The sequence below is a fragment of the Rhincodon typus genome, chromosome 9 (assembly GCF_021869965.1).
Source record: "Rhincodon typus isolate 14 chromosome 9, sRhiTyp1.1, whole genome shotgun sequence".
In the NCBI taxonomy this organism is placed as follows: Eukaryota; Metazoa; Chordata; class Chondrichthyes; order Orectolobiformes; family Rhincodontidae; genus Rhincodon; species Rhincodon typus.
In genome coordinates, this window is record NC_063340.1 from 43,702,338 (window position 1) to 43,722,453 (window position 20,116).

Here is a 20,116-nt window from a genome sequence, read left to right on the forward strand (position 1 = left end):
AGAAGGTTACAGCAGGTGAGGACCTAGAAACTATCATTATCACTAAGGAGGCAGTGCTGGGCAAGCTAATGGGGCTAAAGGTAGACAAGTCTCCTGGCCCTGATGAAATGCATCCCAGGGTACTAAAAGAAGTGATGGGGGAAATAGCAAATGCACTAGTAATTATTTACCAACATTCACTGGACTCTGGGGTGGTTCCCGCAGATTGGAAAACAGCCAATGTGACGCCACTGTTTAAAAAAGAAAGTAGACAAAAAGCAGGTAACTATAGGCCAGTTAGCTTAACTTCGGTAGTGGGGAAAATGCTTGAATCTATCATTAAGGAAGAAATAGCAAGACATCTGGATATAGATTGTCCCATTGGGAACACCCAGCATGGGTTCATGAAGGGTAGGTCATGTTTAACTAATTTGGTGGAATTCTTTGAGGACATTACTTGCATGGTGGACAATGCGGAACCTGTGGATGTGGTGTATCTGAATTTCCAGAAGGTATTTGACAAGGTGCCACACCAAAGGCTGCTACATAAGATAAAGTTGCACGGTATTACAGGTAATGTATTGGCATGGATAGAGGATTGGTTGACCAGTAGAAAGCAAAGAGTAGGGGTAAATGGGTGTTTTTCTGGTTGGCGGTCAGTGGCTAGTGGTGTGCCTCAGGGATCAGTGTTGGGACCGCAATTGTTTACAATTTACACAGATGATTTGGAGTTGGGGACGAAGTGTGGTGTGTCAAAATTTGCAGATGACACTAAGGTGAGTGGTAGAGCAAAGTGTGCAGAAGACACTGGAAGTCTGCAGAGGGATATAGATAGTCTAAGTGAGTGGGCAAAGGTCTGACAGATGGTGTACAATGTTGATAAGTGTGAGCTCATCCATTTTGGTAGGAATAACTGCAAAATGGACTATGTTTTAAATGGTAAAAAATTGCAGCACGCTGCTGTGCAGAGGGACTTGGGTGTCCTTGTGCATAAATCACTAAAAGTAGGATTGCAGGTGCAGCAGGTAATTAAAAAGGCAAATGGAATTTTGTCTGCCATTGCTAGAGAGGGAGGCTATGCTGCAGCTGTATAGGGTCCTGGTGAGGCCACACCTGGAGTACTGTGTGCAGTTTTGGTCTCCTTACTTGAGAAGGGATATACTGACTAAAAAAAAAACAGAAGAACTGCGGATGCTGTAAATCAGGAACAAAAACAAAGTTGCTGGAAAAGCTCAGCAGGTCAGGCAGCATCTGTGGAGGAGAAAACAGAGTTAACGTTTCGGGTCCAGTGACCCTTCCTCAGAACTGATGGTGGCTGGGAAAACGTCAGTTTATATGCAGAAAATAGGAAGGTGGGTGGGGTAGGGAGTAAACGATAAGATAGAGCCCAAAGAGAGAGAAAGACAGTTGGCCAGACAAAGGAGTTGCTAACGATCAGGCCTTTAGCTTGCCACTACACACCCCCTGTTGTTAGTCACTAACAGTCCCCATTAACAACTATTCACCCTCCCAGCCTGATCATTAGCAACTCCTTTGTCTGTCCAACTGTCTTTCTCTCTCTTTGGGCTCTGCCCTATCGTTTACTCCCTACCCCACCCACCTCCCTATTTTCTGCATATAAACTGACGTTTTCCCAGCCACCATCAGTTCTGAGGAAGGGTCACCGGACCCGAATCGTTAACTATGTTTTCTCCTCCACAGATGCTGCCTGACCTGCTGAGCTTTTCCGGCAAGTTTGTTTTTGTAAGGGATATACTGGCACTGGAGGAGGTGCAGAGGAGATTCACTCGGTTGATTCCAGAGTTGAGAGGTTGAATTATGAGGAGAGACTGAGTAGATTGGGATTATACTCATTGGAATTCAGAAGAATGAGGGGAGATCTTATAGAAACATATAAGATTATGAAGGGAACAGATAAGGTGGAGGCAGGGAAGTTGTTTCCGCTAGCAGGTGAAACTAGGACTAGAGGGCATCGCCTCAAAATAAAGGGAAGCAGATGTAGGACTGAGGTCAGGAGGAACTTCTTCACCCAAAGGGTTGTGAATCTGTGGAATTCCCTGCCCAGTGAAGCGGTTGAAGCTACCTCGCTGAATGCTTTTAAGGCAAGGCTAGATAAATTTTTGAACAGTAAAGGAATTAAGGGTTATGGTGAGTGGGCGGGTAAGTGGAGCTGAGTCTCAAAAAGATCAGCCATGATCTTATTAAATGGCGGGGCAGGCTCGAGGGGCCGGATGGCCTACTCTTGCTCCTTGTTCTTATGTTCTTATGTACATCTGCACATGCCTATCACCCATTTCAGCAAACAACACCTGCCCCACTTGTGGCAAGGTTTGGGGATCCAGTATTACACTGCAAACCATCTTAAGACTCACAATACCACAGTGTAAAAAATCATCTGTAATCTTGAGGGATGGACTTCCTGAGGAAATGGTGGATGCAGTACTATTACAACATTTAACAGACCTTTGGATAAGTACATGAATAGGAAAGGTCTGGAGTGATATGGGCCAGGAGCAGGCAGATGGGACTAGTTTGGTTTGAGATTATATTCAGCATGGACTGGTTGGACCAAAGGGTTTGTTTCTATCTTGTATGACTCTAAGACTCTAAGAGAGCATAAAAAGGTGGTACCTTACAAGTAAACTCCTGAAGGCTCAAAGAATCCTTCCAAAAATAGGGGTCATAAAACATAAGAAATAGGAGCAGGAATAGGCTAGTCAGACTTTTGATTTTGCTTCATCATTCGATGAGATTTGTCTATCTTCTACTTCAATACCATTTTCCTATAATATGCAGTATCTTTTGATGTTTTCAATTATCAATCTCAGTCTTGAACATACTAATAATTGAGCCCACCGCAGCCCTCTAAACCAGAGATTTTCAAAGATACTTCATCTTCTGAGTGAATTCCTCCTCATCTCTGTCCTAAATGGTTTGCCCTTATTTTGAGACTGTGCTCCCCATGTTGAATCACAGAATCAGGGGAAACATCCTTGCCAAATCAATCCTGCTGAGCCATAGAATTTTGTGTGTTTAAATGAGATCACCTCTCATTTTTCTAAACTCCAGACAATTTAGGCCCAGTCTATTTAACCTTTCCTCGTAGGATAACCCCTCATTCCCATTAATTGATTTGGTAAATCTTTGTTGCCTTTCTCTGTGGCAAGTTAATCTTTCTGTAGGTAAGGAGACCAAAATTATATACAGAACTCCAGGCTAGTCTTACCAAGGCTCTATAGAATTGCAGTAAGACATCTTTACCCCTGTACTCAAATCTTTACCCCTGTACTCAAATCCTTTTAGAATCAAAGTCAACATACCATTTGCTTTCTTAGTTGCTTGCTGTGTGTTCTTGTTAATGCTCATTGAATCAAGTCCTTTGAAGCTAAACAACATCCAGCCTCTCACCATTTAAGAAATACTGTATTTCTGCTTTTTCTTATCAAAGTGGATAACTTCTTATTTTTCCACATTGTGTCTGCCAATTTTTTGCTTTTCTAACTTAACCTTCCAAATCCCCTTGAAGTGCTTTTGCATCCTCATCACAAGGGTGGCACAGTGGGTCAGTGGTTAACACTGCTGCGTCACAGTAACAGGGACCTGGTTCAATTCCACCTTCAGGTGACTGTCTGTGTGAAGCTTGCACATTCTCACCATGTCTGCTTGGATTACCTCTGGGTGAGTCCAAAGCTATGCAGCTTTTTAGGTAGATTGGCCATGTTAAATTGTGCAGTGTCAAGGAATGTACAGGCTAGGTGGATTAGTCATGGGAAATGCAGGGTTACGGGGATAGGGTGGGGGGGGGGATGGATTTGGGTGGATGCTCTTTGGAGAGTCGGTGTGGGCTTGATGGGCTGAATGGCCAGCTTCCACTGTAGGGATTCTATGATTTTAGCTCACATTCCCATCTATTTTTGTGTCATCTGCAGATTTGCAAATATTACATTTAACTCCCTTATGCAAATCATTGAGACTTAAAGTAAATAGCTGGAACCCCAACCATTGATCCTTGCTTAAATCCCAAGTGCAAAATGTGAATCAATTATATCAATGCAGGTGCCATTTGAAAAGTGAATAAAAATGATAATTCAAATTAAATCAATGTGACACATTTTACTGAATTAATTATTTCAACAAAGATATCTTTTAGCCACAACCAAAATGTTCTAAAAACTGACAAATTCATTGTTGCTGGCATCTGATGCAAGGAACTTATCGAATTTATTGAATCATTTTAGCGTCACCTTAAGGATCACATTCTGGATTATGACTTGTTGAGGCACACATCCAAAGGTTGAACTAATAAAATTAGATGCCCTCAGTTAATCGGATGACTTTGGGACAGTTGTGTGAGAAAATAATGCTAGGCCTTGTGGAGAGGAAACCTTAGTAAAATTGGACAAAAAAATACACTTAAACAAAATATCATAAGATTCAGCCCAACAAGTTTGAAAATGAAACTGAGGGATATTTAAAGCTCAGAACTGGGGCAGCACAGTTGCTTGAGGGGCGGCATGGTGGCTTGGTGGTTAGCACTACTGCCTCACAGTGCCAGGCACCTGGGTTCAATTCCAGCCTCAGACGACTGTCTGTGTGAAGGTTGCACATTCTACCTGTGTCTGTAAGGATTTCCGCTGGTTTCCTCCCACAGTCCAAACATGTGCAGGCTAGGTGGATTGGCATGCTAAATTGTCCATAGCGTTCAGGGATGTGTGGGTTAGGTGCGTTAGCCATGGGAAATGCAGGGTTACAGGGATAGGGTAGGGGGAATGGATCTGGGTGGGATGCTTTCTGGAAGATTGGTGTGGATTTCTTTGGCCAAATGGCCTGTTTCCATACTGTGGGGATTCTATAAACTCTATTAAAAACTGAGTGGGTAGTAGTTCTGGAAAGGCACGCTTTATTGGCATAGTAAATAGAGTGGATCTAAAGTGTACTGCACTCTCAGAAGTGCTGGAGTGCCTGGAATTCTTACTGCCATGACTGAAATGGCAGACAGATTTCATGTGCCATTGAAGATCTACTGTTAGAGCAGACAATCCAGAAAATGATAAAACATTAAATATAATTCAAGAATTAATGCCCAAGGCTGATTAAAGGGATATGGAGCAAGAGGAACTAACTTCAAAGATATGTTGCAAAATAAGGTGTTCTTAAAGAAAATAAGTGTTCTTCCCTCTTATCTCTCTGTAATCTAATCTTTCCATTCATCTCTCCTCACTCTGCCTACTAACCCATATCTCTTATCCTCCAGCAAACTGTTCCAATTATTGCCATCAACTTTCTAATTCTGCTTGAATTCGGTTGTCTTCATTCACCATTTTAGAAATAAAACATTTTGGAGTGCTTTAACTTTACTCTCCAGCAATCAACGCAGCACACTTCATTCCACCTCCTTCTGCCTCTATTACAGCACACTGCATCTGCTATTCTCCAAATTTCCTTACATCTCTGTATCATTAAACATCAATGTTCTATCCTGACATTCACATCCTCAAAATGTCTCAGCACTTGAAAATTGGCACTGTCCCATCTTTCTTACAGGGTAAGTTCAAGCATCATAACAGGTAGGCACAGGAGGAGGCTTCATCCTTGTGCTGCCACTACTTGAAGGTTTCAGAATATGTCCTGTAAGGTTTTAATCCATAGTCTCCTCACTTTCTTCTTAATTAAGAAGCATGCACCTTCACAAAGCAAGAGCTGGACAACGTTCATACTTGGACTGACAAGTGGCAAGTAACATTCACTCAACACAAGTACCAAGCAGTGGTAATCTCCAATCAGATGATTTCAGCTGACCTTAATATTCAACACCATTATCATTGCTAAATCTCAACGCCTTCGATATTACTATTGACTAGATCTTAAGAGGACGAGCCATATAGATACTGTGGCTCCACAGGAAGATCAGCAGTTGGGACAGAGTCTGAAGGTGCTGGACAAACTCCGCAGGTCTGGAACATTTTGGAAAGAAGAAAAACAGAGTTAACATTTGGAGTCCAATGACCTTTTGTCAGAACTGAAAGCAGCTGGGAAATGGTTTTTATGCTAATGATTGATGGAAAGGATTGAGGCAAACAGATGGAGATCTACACAGAGGGAGACAGAGAAAAAAAGAGAGCAGGCAAAGATAATAAATTGGGAGAGTGCAATGAATGCTGAATGGGTGCTAACAGCAGGTGTGAATAATTGCAAATGGGTGGCTCCCCCACCCCTGTCATCAGCATAAATATCACCATTTCCAAGCTGTTTTCAGTTCTGACGAAGGACCACTAGAATTAAAGCCTTAACCGTTTTTCTTTCCACAAACACTGCCAGACCTGCAGAGTTTCTCCAGCATTTTCTGTTTTTGTTTCAGATCTCTTGATTCCACAGTTCTCTGGTTTATATCAGATACTGAAAATACTGTGACATGTAACTCACCTCTTGATTCCTCAATGTCTCTCCACAAAGGGACAATTCAAAAGTGCGATGAAATACTCTCCATTTGCCTGGATGGGTATGGCTCCAATAATATTCAAAATGCTGAACACCATTCAAGGCAAAGCAGACACTTTATTGGCACTCTTTAAGACCAGAAGACCAGAAGACATAGGAGCAGAAATTAGGCCATTTGGCCCATCAAGTCTGCTCCACCATTCAATCATGGTTGATAAGTTCCTCAATCCCATTCTCCTGCTTTCTCCCCATAACCCTTGATCCCCTTGATAATCAAGAACCTATCTATCTCAGTCTTAAAAGTACTCATGACCTGGCCTCCACAGCCTTCTGTGGCAGCGAATTCCATTGATTCACCACTCTCTGACTGAAGAAGTTTCTCCTTATCTCCATTCTAAAAGGTCTTCCCTTTACTCTAAGGCTGTGCCTTTGGGTCCTCGACTCTCCTACCAATGGAAGCATCTTCCCAACGTCCACTTTGTTCGGGCCATTCAGTATTCTGAAAGTTTCAGTTAGATCCCTCCTCATCCTTCTAAACTCCAATAAGTATAGTCCCAGAGTCCTCAAACGTTCCTCATATGTTAAGCTTTCCATTCCTGGGACCATTCTCGTGAACCTCCTCTGAACCCGCTCCAGGGCCAGTACGTCCTTTCTTTCTAGCACCTTAAGCATTCGTTACATTCACCACCAGAGCACAGTGTCAGTAGCTTGTGTTCAAGATGGAAAGGGGTAATAGGTGCATATCAGTGCAACCACACACAAATTCCCTTGCAAGCCACACATCATCCTGACCTGAAATTATAACGTTGTTTCTTTACTATTGCTGGATCAAATAACTGGAACTACCTTTATAAAGCACTGTGGGTATACATTCACATGGACTGCAGCAGTACAAGAAGACATCTCACCATCACCTTCTCAGAGGCAATCTGCAATGCACAACAACTTTTGGTCAATGCCCATGAAATGTTGGGAATACATATCTATGTTCAGGGGCTATGTGGAAACTTGGAAGATATTAAACTGATTAGTCACTTGTTGGATTAAACAGGATTTTTACTAAGCTTTATCAAAACATTTATACTAATGGTGTTCCTTGTAGAGTAATGGAGCTTGTTTACCAGTGCGTTCCTCCTGTCAAAGTCATAACATAGTTCGAGGGCTTAGAGTTGGGATCTTGGATGTGGACAATGGGCAATTGGATGAGGAACAGTAATAATTGGCAACCGATAAAAGGACATATGCTGGTGTTCTGAAGGTATAACATAAAAATGTCATTGGAAATGGCTAAATTTTTAATTCTAATGGAAGAGACAACCTTGACTGGTTTACACAATTTAATGAAAGCTAAGCTAATAAAATTGGACGAGCAGTTAAAGGTAGAATTTTCTGCAGAAGCAAAGAAGGCAGAGATAATTAAAGAATTAATACAGCAATTAGAACAGCTGCAAATACAAGCAGGACCAGATGCAGCCAGTGATGAGTCAATTGAGTTGGCAAGAATTCAACTGTAGATAAAACAGTACAAATAAAGAAGGATTGAAACTTCAAAAAAAGACTCGAACTTGAGACATAAGCACTTCAAAAGAAATAGCAGTTAAGGCAAAAGAAAAGTAGACAGAAAGGGAATACTAGTTCAAAAAGCCTGAACTAAGAGAGGAGATCTCTGATTCTGGAGAACAATCTGACAATGAAAGACTGAGTCTAACCCAAGGTCTGGGAATGATGTGTTTGAATTAATACAAACTATCCTTAAGTGTGAGAGAAAGGATGTGGAGGCATTCTGCATTTTGTTCAAGAAAGCAGCAAAACACATTAACTGGCAAAAGAAACCTGGACACTGCTTATGCAAAGCAGATTGACAAGTAGAGTTCATGAGATTTACACAACACTTTTAGAGGAGGCTTCTGTTGTTTATGACACGGTGAAATAATGCTGCTCTTGGTGTGTATCAAGGAAGATTTTGAAACTGAAGGAAACAACCTGGACTGACCTACACTGAATTTGAAAAGGTAAAGCAAAATAACTTTAACCATTGAATACAGGCGCAAGGCATAAATGCAATGTATGATGCTCTCAGGAAATTATTTTCATTGAAGAATTTAAAAATTCACTGAATGTAGTCATTAGAACTCAAACTGAAGATCAAAGGCTGCAATTGCTGCACAGGCAGGGAAGATGGCTGTTGATTATAAGCAGAACCATAACAGCAAACCTTTATTCATCATCCCCATAAACCTGAGAAGGGCAGACGGTTGGAGACTGAAAGGAAGGCAGATAGCCAGGATAAAGAAGGCACAGCGGGAATGCCCCAGGAATTCCATCTTAGACCAGAAAGGAAGGTGCCTCCTCAGACTGGAAGGGAAGGTGTTGAGGGTGGAAGTGAAAATTGAAGGCTGAAGTGTTTTCATTGCAAGAAAATGGGACATCTCTGGTCAGAATGCTGAAAGTTGTGTGGGAAACCAATGGGACATAATGGGGTTCATAACAATGATTCTGATAAAGGGGCCCAGAATGAAAAAATAATGGGTCAAATTGTATTTTTAATTATAACTATGAGGCCAAATGTGAGTAATTCTGTGGATGCAGGAAAGATGAATGAGGTAGATGGCAGATATAAAATAAATGATTTTCCTCAAATGATACAACTAACCCCATAACTGTATTAACAGATGCAGGAAATATTCAAAATTCTTAATTGGGGAAAAACATAAGTTGTAGCTTTTCCCATGATCACAGAATGCCCAAGTGAGGTTAAAGAGATGGAACAGTTGCAAGAACGAGTTCCAAGTATTTTCCTTCATGTATCATAACTAGAGCAATGGCGAAGCAAAGTTCATCGCCAGGGGTCACATTGATTCCATAGGAAGATACTAGACTAACTGAATCTTTCTTTCAAGGTATGAAAAATGAAAAAGATATTATGCCTTCTTTAATTGAGGTTCAGCAAACAGATCCAGAGTTAAGCACATTAGCACAATCAATCCACACTGAAGCTGCAGTTGTGGGAGTTCCATCGTGGCATTACATTAAAAATGGGATTTTGATGGGATGTCAAAACTCCTCACACACTTGCAGACGAAGAATGGATCATTGTTTATAAAGTGTTGTATTATCCGGATATCATAAATATCTATAGTGCGTAGCATGTGAAATTCCTATAACAGGATATGTAGGAAAACAGAAAATTCAAGCAGCAGTTTCCTGGTCAGGCTTTCACAGTGATGTGGTGCAGTTTTATAAATCATGTAATATGTATCACATGGTGAGAAAACCTCAACATACAATCAAATGATCTCCTTTATTGCTGAGATGTTACCTATTTTTGCCAGTTTTGTTAGGACTTTTTAAAAATAATAAATGGATAATATGGAGTTAATTAAAGAACCCTGGTGAAAGCCTCTTTTGATCCGGATAACAGCATGTAAGTGGACCAGATAAAACAATGGGAAAAAAGAGAGTGGACTTCATATAAAACAGCATGAGAGACAGTAGGAATCAGATAAAAACATCATAAGAAAGAGAGCAGACCAACTAAAATTGCGTGAGGGAGAGAGCAGACATCAGAGATAACACCACATGAGACAGAACAGTTACCAGTACAAGACAGAGAGACAGTATGAATGAGATAAATCAGCATGAGAAAAACAGAGTACGGGAAACAGATAAAATAGTTTGACAGAGAGAACTGACAAGAGGTAAAAGAGTGCAAAAGAGAGAGAGTGGGAACCCGATAAAACAAAGTAAGGCAGAGAGAGAGAAAAAGTGTGCTTATGACAGGTGTCAGGTAGTAAATACAATTGAGAACCAAGCTGAATGCTGAAGGTTCAGAAGCGAGATGAGAAAGGAAGTTAAAGTTACAAAGAGAGATGATAAAAAATGACTGGCAGCTAACATATAGGGGAAATCCCAAATCTTTTATAAGGACATTAATAGTAAAAAGGAGCTAACAGGATGAATAGGGTTGATTAAGGACTAAAAAAAGATTTACACATGAAGGCAAGAGGTATGGCTGAGGTATTAAATGAATACTTTGCATCTGTCTTTACTTCAGAGGCAAATGCTGTCCAGAGGAAGAAACCCAATCACTAGGAGGGTTTAAGATTTGTAAGGGGGAGGTTTTGGATAAGCTCTCAATACTTAAAGTTGATGAGGCACTGGGATCCATAAAATGGATCCAAGGATATTGCAGGAAGTGAGTGTGGAAATTGCAAAGGCACAGGCAATAATCGTTCACTCTCCCCTAGAATCAAGGGTGATGCAGGAGGACTGAAGAATTGCAAACATTATGCTTTTGTTCAAAAAGATAGACCCAGCAATTATAGTCATTTTAATTTCCATGGTGGGAAATATCTGGAAACAATTCTGTGAGATGAAATTAATGATCGTATTGAAAAACGTGGGTTATTTCAGAAAAGTCAGGACAGATTTGTTAGGGGAAAGTATGTTTAACTAACATGAAGTTTTTTGAAGAGGTAACAGAGTAAGTTGATGAAGGCAAGGCTGTTGATGTGGTGTACATGGATTTCCAAATAACTTGCAATATAATGAAACACATCAGGCTTGTGAGGATGCTTATAGGTTGTAGAATAAAAGGGACAGTAACAAAGTAGATTCAAATTATCTGAATGATAAGAAACAGACAGTAATGGTAAATGCATATTTTTTGGGCTGGAAGAATGCTTGAATCAGAGTCCGCTAGGAGTTGGAACTGGGGCCCTTGCTTTTACTGATAATATATAAAATATCTATATTGTGACAATGCTGCGGCTTTTGTCCTGGATTTTTTTTAATGAAGAGAGGTTTTAAGGCAGAGGTATCAAGCAGTCTACAAGAACCACTGGAGTAAACAGCTTGTGAGGCCTTGGGATTTTTCTTTTAAAAGTTGGAACAATAGAAGCAGCCTGAAAGAGTGTGGTCCTTAGAACTCCTTTAGAACCATGATCTTTAGTTTAGCTATCAGCAATTCTCTCAGAATTGTCTTTTGCTGTTCTTTCTTCCTGGTTTGGAGAACTACATGTAAGACAACCCACTTTCTGAATTTGCCTATTGCCAAGGGTGTGTTTATGGGATGTTGCAATATTGGAATAGTTAATTCATTACAGTTACTGTTAAATTTTCAAATAAAAGTTAAGTTATTCCAATTCCTTCTTTCTTTTTATTGTATTTTAACTATAGTGGATGAATAAACTGTGTTTTGCTTTAAATCCAGTAGGTTAACCAATCAATTTGCAGCTGGAATGCAATACCTTACATTTACCTTTACATTCAGAAAAGTTAGGGTCTAAACTATCTTCTGAATAGTTTGAGTGGGTTTGGTCTGGTCCATAACAATATGTTGATGTGTGATGGACAATTTCGAGATGTGGTCAACACAAAACTTACAAGAATTGCGAAGTGTATGGAGGATAATATAGAATTTTGAAAAGACAATGAAAAGTTGGTGGAGTGGGCAGATAAGTAGCAGATAAAGTTCAATGGAGAGTAAGGTGAGGTGACACATTTTGGGACAAAGAAAATAAAGAGATAACATAAATAAAACTTACTGTTCTAAGTGGTGTGCAGGAGCAGAGTGACCTGGCTGGTGTAAAAACTGTATCTTTTTATTCTTATATATTTTTGACTGGACTGAAATGGAAAAAGGACTGATTTACAGCAAAGGACTGGAGAAATAATTGTTGTACTTTTAGAAAGCAAGTTACTGAAACTCATTGAAAATAGTCATTGTCATTTTGTTCAAGGGGTAGTGGAGTTGTTTGCAGATGGGTTGGCACTGGGGATGTGTACAAAATGATACTTGACTGGCAACAGGTTGCTGATTGAATTATGGAGCTGTGACCAGCTGTGGGTGACAAAGGCCATCAGCCTGACAAAAACTGTCTGCTTGGCACCTGTGTAGCTGAACAGTTTGTAGGTATACATGATACTTGCAGAAGCCTTTGGCCTGTTGCAAAGATAGATGGTATGTTTTCTTCTGCAATTAAATATCTAAAACCTGAAGAAAGCCAGTTTATTTTCTCTCAACAGTTGCTGTAATCTCTGGCCTTTAACCAGTAACCAAGAGACTTTTCAGTTAACGTACTAATAGCCTGTGCCTCATGTGAAGAAATGAAAAGAACCTGCTTAAAAGAGAATGACAAACAGAAAATTCGGGCAAGCAGAACAACTATCTCAGCAAACTGTGTGGACTGGAAGCATTGAATTGCTTCCCCAATTTTTTTCCCTCTATCTGTAACACCAATGTGTGTGCATGTGCGTGCGTGGTTGGAAGGGAATTTGAGATTTAACTAATAGAGTTATATGTCAACAGTTCATAATTGTTTGCCTGTGGTTAGAATCTACTTATTTATAATAAACAGTAGTTCTTGTTAATTACAGAAACCTAGTTTGTGTTTTCTGTTAGCCTGGGTCCATCTGTTAGGTAAATTGCATATTTTGAGAAACTTTTTAACTTTTACGATAACTTCAGGATAGTGGAGTTTGAGTTCAAGCACACTACCCCTGTGAGGCATGACAGTATACATGCGTACAAATCATGAAAGGTGGGAGGATGTGTGGAGAGAACTGTTAAAAAAAATTGTTTTCTAGACTTCACTAACAGAGTACAAGAGCAGGGATGTTATTCAGAACTTATATAGGTCACTAGTATGACCCTTAACTGGAGTACTGTGTACAGTGATTTAGGAAGGAATTAAACACATTGAAGAGGCTGCAGAAGATTTTTTCAAGGATGAGAAACTTCAGATATAAGAATAGATTGGAGAACTTGGGATGGTTTTCCCTGGAATGGAGAAGGTGAGGGGAGATTAGCTAGAAGTTTTCAAAATCATAAGGAGTCTGTACAGAGTGGATAGGGAGAAACTGTTCTGACTTGTAATAGGATCAGAAACCAGAGGACACTATTTTAAAATGTTTTACAAGAGAAGCACACGGAAGGTGAAAAAAATCTTTTTCACACAGTGAACTGTTCAGGTTTGGAATGCACTGTCTGCAAGTGTAGCGGAGGCAGGTTCAACTGAGGCATTCAAAGTGGCATTGGATGATTATTTAAATAGTAACAATGTGCAGGGTTGTGAGGAAAAAGTTGGCACTAAGTCAAAATGCTTGGAGAGTTGGTGCAGACACAACGGGCCAAATGACCTCCTTCTACACTATAACAATTCCATGATTCTGTGATTCTGGTGATTGAGTCAAAATATTTATACGAGTGTTCAGCTTTTGGGAGTATTGAGGCTTGATTACTCCTGTCACAGACATAACAAAGAATTTTAAAAAATACCTTTACACAGAGCTGTTTTTAGTAATGAATCATTTATTTATATTTACCTATGCATTTTATGATATTCTTTAGCCCTTTTCTTCCATTTCAGATGCAGAAGATCCACATAGTCTTCAGGTGGGGAGTTGAGGAGGATGGGGAAGGCAGCATAAGAATTAGGAGGCACTGTAGAACATCAAGTGTCACACCACTTTACATAGGGACATAGTCTGTAATTGTTACCACATAGCCAGGTGAGCCAGAAAGTCCTAACCAAAACCAAAGTCCCAGCATTGTGTAGGTAGATTATTGACAGTCAGAATTCATCAGGATGACCTAGTGCTGCCATATGAAGTTTCCTTAATTAAGGTTTAGCAGCCTTCAAACTCTCAAGGTGTAGGCATTTGAGAAACATCTCACTGGTGCATTTGAATACATCACTGAGCCTACAACATAGAAACTAGGGTTTTGTACTTCTTAATTTCTGCCAGTAATATTACGCACAATTCCATGTACATTAATGTTAATCAGTAGCCTCTTATGTTGGACCTGATCAAAAGCCTTCTTGAAATCCAAATACACCATATCCACTAGTTCTCCCTTAGCTTTTCCATTATTTCATCCTTAAAAAATTCCAGTAGATACATTAAGCATAATTGACCTTTCATAAACCAATGTTGAGTTTGTCTGAAACAGAAACAGAAATTCTTGGAGAAACTCAGCAGGTGTGTCAGCATCTGTGGAGAAAAAGCAGAGCTAATGTTGCGGGTCCAATGACCCTTCTTCAGAACTGTTCTATATAAGGGTCAATGGATCTAAAACATTAACTCTGCTTTCTCTTAGACACAGTCAGACCTGCTGTGTTTCTCTAGCAATTTCTATGTTTGTTTCGGATTTCCAGCATCCACAGTTATTTGGTTTTTCTGAGTTTTATCTGATCCCGTTAGTGTTTTCCAATGTTCTGTTATTATTTATTTTGTACTAGAGTCTTGTATTTTCCTCAGTACTGACACTAATTGATCTGTAATTCTGTTTTTCTCTCCCTCCTTTTTTAAAAACAGTGGATTATATCTGCCACCCTCCAATCAATAAAATTCTGCTTCAGAGTTTATAGAATTTTGGAACACAGCCACCAATGCATCAGATATTTCCAGGACCACTTCCTTTAGTAATCTAGGATGCAGGTTATCAGGCCCTGAGATTTATCAGCCGATATGTACCACCAACACTGTTGTTCACCTTTCCTCTTCAGCATGCCTTGCAGCTTCTCAAAGCCTGTTTGATCCTAAGGCAACATACTATCCCAGAGATAACGAAGTGTGGAGCTGCAGGAACACAGCAGGTCAGGCAGCATCAGAGGAACAGGAAAGCTGACGTTTTGGGTCAGGACCCTTCTTCAGAAATCTGCTTGGCCTGCTGTGTTCCTCCAGCTCCACACTTTGTTATCTGTGACTCCAGCATCTGCAGTTCTTGCCATCTCATACTATATTGCAGTATTTTATATAGCTGTAGAAAAGCCTGTCTGTTCTCCTTCCTAATGAATCTTCTAACACTCTGCCACTTTTCTTCCTCCCTTCTTATTCAGCAGAACCACCAATGGTGCCATGGATCTAACTGTTGTGCAATCCCCTTAGAATTCAATTCCCCTAACAGTATCCAAAACGCTGTGTCTTTTAGAGAGGGGAATGGCCACAGAGGTCTTTTGCACTATCTGTCTCAGTCTATTTGCCTGGTGGTCACTCACACCCTTTCTGCTTGTTCAGTCTTTATCAGCAGTGTGACCATCTCATTGCTGTGCGTGATGATCTCAGTATCATGGATGCCCCACAGAAAGTCAGCCTGCAGCTGTGGTGCAACGATAACAATCTCTCTCTCAGTGTCAGCAAACCAAAAAACTGATCATTGACTTCAGGGAGAAAGGAGGAGAAATGCCCCTATCTACACCAACACAGCTGAGGTGGAGAGAACGAAAGGGGCAAGTTCCTAGGAACTATGATAACCAACAATCTGGACCTCCCATGTAGATGGTAGGTATCTATGACTTCCATGTAGGTCAAGAAGGCACAACAACACGTCTTCTTCCTCAGGCAGCTTAGGAAATTCGGCACATCCATAAGGACCTTCACCAACTTCTATAGATGCATCATAGAAAGCACTCTATCTGGGTGCATAATGGCCTGGTACAGTAACTGCTCTGCCAAGGACCATAAAAAGCTACAGAAAGTTGGGTGCACAGCCCAGTCCATCACAGAAGTCTACCTACCATCCATTGACTCCATTTACACTTATCGTTGCTGTGGAAAGGCTGTCAACATCACCAAAGACCCCTGCCACCCTGGTACTGCTCTCTTCCAACCTCTTCCATCAGGCAGAAGGTACAGAAGCTTGAACACATGCATCAACAGGTTCAAGAAGAACTCCTTCCCTGCTGTTATTAGACTGCTGAATGGAGCTCTCTAACTTCATGTTGATCTTACTAATGCTGATTTTGCTTTGTGCAGCCTTAACCTTGTATGCTTCACACTGTCTACGTACCCTATGATTCGTGTATCCTTGTTTGCTATGATCTGCCTCTATTGCTTGCAGACAAAACTTTTTACTACACCTAGGTAAATGTGATTAAAATAAATCAAATCAAATCAAATCAAGCTCCAGCTCTGAAATGTGGTTAGCCAGTTACTGCACCTGAACACATTTCCTGCACATATGGCCACCAGGGTCAGATGGTCATATGCACAGTGACCTAAATACATCATATCTAAGAAGGCATGTGACTTCAGTCAATGGCTTGAGACTCTCCTGTAGCTAATGGATAAAATGTTTATACTGTTGAGTTTATGACAAATAGAGAAACCATATTAAGGCAATTAGTTTAATTGAGAATTCAGAACAGAAGGTTCAAGTTCTCAGCTCATAAGATTCCAGAATTCAGTTCAAAAGGGAATAGTTTTGTTTGTAGGAGGAGGACCAAGTTTTTTGCAGTTTATTTCATGGGAACCAGTCACCTCAGCAGAAGTGTTTTTTTTAGTCTGTGGAGTTTTCAAGCTGTCAGAGTTTGTATAGAAGTTTTCAAGTTATTAAAAATAAAAAAAAAGTTGAGGATATTAGGAATATGAAAGGGTCATGCCTCATAGTTGGAATGGAATTGGAAATAACAATCTCTGCAGTCAAATGGAATGAAACTACAAAGTGTTCTGGAATTGAGGCGCTGTAACAGATAGCATTGGGAAAAAGTTGAAAATTTTGTTTTGATTTTGTTAAATATCTTTCTGTCTTCTACACACATATTCAGCGTTTTTTTTTTCTTCTTTTACATAATAAATTTATACTCTGTTGTTAAGGAATATCTGCAGCCTCATGTGAATATGTTTCAGTAACTAACTGCCACGTTAACCAACTACAAAAATTAAATATATTATCCATTAAGTTATGTTTCATTCTGGAATCTGGCTTATCCAGTATTACCATCAGCTTGGATCACCACAGTACAATACATTAAATAATTCTAGTTTTAACTACAAAATGATTTTACAAAGTGGGTCCATATGCTGCCACTTTTGATGTATTATGCTAAATTGAGAAAATAATGTAGTAATTACCTTTTTTAAGTTTACGTACTGCTAGCATTCGATGATTAAAAGAGAGTTCCCAAATTCTTAATGTTTTGTCATCACTTACAGTAGCACAGATGGGAAGAATAGGATGAGCCGCAAGACCCCAAACCTCCCCTTCCATATGACCCTAATTAGATAAAAGAAAATAAGCATTGTTCATTGTACATCATTTATAGTCATAGCACTGAATAAGGAGAAGAAAGTAATATCATATGAAAATGTATAAAAGGTACATGACATTTAATCACTTTGTTGACGTTATTGTAATCTATGTATACTAACTCTTGAAGGTAATATAGTTAGAAAAGGGGCTTGTGGTGCAGTGGTAGAGTTCCTACCTCTGAGCCAGGATGTCCAAATTTAATTCCCACTTCCGTCAGAGGTGTGTAATAATATCTTTGAACAGGTTAGTTAGAAAATATCAGTAGTTACAGAATACCAGCTTCTTTGACTGTATTAGTACTTGAAGGACTTATTGATGAAATTCTTTGCCTTCTTACCCCCTTAGCCTGGTACATACTATTTGCATTCAAACAATTTTTCAAATTATGAGCCATAGATTGTAATGCTGCAATTACATTGCAGTTATTTCTAACATAAGTATGTGAACATATACATAATTGTAATATAAGAATACTGGTGTCAAATTTTTGGTGTGTGTAATATCAAGTAATATTAGACCAAATGTAACTGTATTCAACAACACTGGTGTAACTTATTCAAATTCAATAATACAAATGAATGACTTGGTTTACTTAGACTGAATTACATGAGAATTCTGCACAATGCATGAAAAACATTGAAACATTATAGACATTGGAAACATTAGGTTCAAAAGTCTTCATCACTATATATGTTAAATATTGGGGTGAGTTTTTATTAACAAATCTGTTTGAGTCAGATGGTGGAGTTAATGTGTTTAAAAACAGATTCTAAGCCCAAACTCAGCCACTGCTGGCTTTAACGTTTTACGGTGTCATGATTTTTAACTTTACTATCAAGGCCAGCATTTATTGCTCATACTTAACTGATCTTGAGAAGCTGGTGGTGAACCTTTCTTGAACCGCTGCAGCCCTTCTGGTATAGGAACTCCTATAGTGCTGTATGAAATTCTAGGATTTTGACTCAGTAACGGTAAATAAACAGCACTAAAGTTCCAAGTCAGGGTGATGTGGACGAACTTGTAGGTGTGACATGCATCTGCTGCCTAATCCTTCTAATTGATTGACATTGTGGCTTTGGAATGAACTATTGAAACAGGCTTGGTGAGTTGCTGTAGTACACTTTATATATGAAACACACTGCTTCCATTGCACAGTGGTGTTTGAGAGTGTGAACATTTAAGTGGTGAGTGGTGTCTAATCAAGAGGGCTGCTATGTCCTTGATTGTTTCAAGATTCTTCAAATTTCTTTCATTTTCTATAGTATATCCTTAAGTGGATTGCAGTCAAATTCTGCATACTTCAGAGAAGTGCATTAGGACAATTCACTAGAGGGAGATGGTGGAGTGCGTTTGTTTGTTTGTGGCCTTCACTACCAATTAGTTAATTGTCCATGACTAGATGTGGCAGGACTGCAGAACTTAGATCTGTTTACTTGGTTGTTAGATTGCTTACTGCTGACTGTTGCATGCTGCAGTAGTCCTGTGTTTTAGCTCCACCAGGTTGATATCTAATTTTTAGGTATGATCCCGACATGCTCTTCTGCACCTCTCATTAATCCAGGGTTGATCTCTAAGCCTGAGTGTAAAGGTAGAGCGGGGACATGACAGGCCACGAAGTTACAGATTGTAGCTGAATACAATTCTGCTGATACTGATGACCCACAGTACCTCACAGAAACCCAGATTTAAGTTGCTAGTCTGATCCATTTAGCACAGTGGTAGGGCCACACAACATGATGGAGGATATCCTTAATATGAAGACAGGACTTTGTGTCCACAAGGACTGTTTGGTGGTCACTTTATTGATGCCAAATATTTAACTTGATCCCAAATTTTATGAAACTGTGAAACCTACTGTACTTAAGTACAGCCAAGTCCTGAACTTTGATATAATAAATGGACAGATGGCATAGGCAGATGCATCTATCGCAGGCAGATGATGCGAGGAACAGGTCAAGTATGCTTTTCTGTCTTGTAGGTTCCTTTATCACCTGCTACTGGCCCATTTGCACAGCTATAGATGGTCTACCTGATTTCATTCCTTTCTTTGGGTTTTGTAGCCATTTTGATGCAACTGAGTGGCTTGCTAGGCCATATCAGAAAACAGCTCAGAGTTAACAAAACTGCAGTGGATGTAGAGTGACATGTAGGCCAGACCAGATGAGAACAGCCCATTAGTGAATAAGATATGTTTTTACAGCAATTGACATGGTCATCATTATGTAGTAAAGAAGTTGGCCAGGCGGACGTCATAGAATATGAGTTCTTTCATTGGAGCTGTTAATCTGTTTCAATCAGGGAGCCCTGGCTGACAGGTAAGGAGTATCAGATATCCTGTTCACTCTGAGTTGGCTCTGAGGGAGCTGGATCAGTGTCAAGGACTCTCCAGGTGCAAATAAAGGGTGATTTGGTGATGGAAGAACAGCCTCTGTGGAGTTATTTTAGTGGTGACCCAAGAGAAAAGCATGCTCCTGAAGAAATTCACTCGCAACAATTGTCTTTGAGTTGGGGCAAGCATTTCTGGCATCATGCTGTTATTTGGGAAGCTTGACTGGTTCATCCTGCCATCCAAGACTGGGCCCAGTAGCTGGAAAGAATGTGTTATTCTTTCTGGGCAAATGATATTGGGCAGATGAAAAGCAACGAGTAATTCTCCCAACAGCT

General features: G+C 39.9%; 1 protein-coding gene across 3 annotated transcripts in view; it reads right to left on the reverse strand.

Moving 5' to 3' along the window:
* The window catches only part of LOC109916955 (echinoderm microtubule-associated protein-like 6), a 252,063-nt gene extending 234,645 nt beyond the window's left edge, over positions 1 to 17,418 (reverse strand). For all 3 annotated transcript variants that reach the window (XR_007262962.1, XR_007262961.1, XM_048601482.1), the window contains exon 1: positions 17,275 to 17,418. Coding sequence is in view for 1 of the 3 variants with exons in the window: in XM_048601482.1 (XP_048457439.1) it covers positions 17,275 to 17,410 (136 nt within the window). In the remaining 2 variants the exon portion in view is untranslated. The remainder of the gene's footprint in view (positions 1 to 17,274) is intronic.
* Positions 17,419 to 20,116: the final 2,698 nt, after the last annotated feature.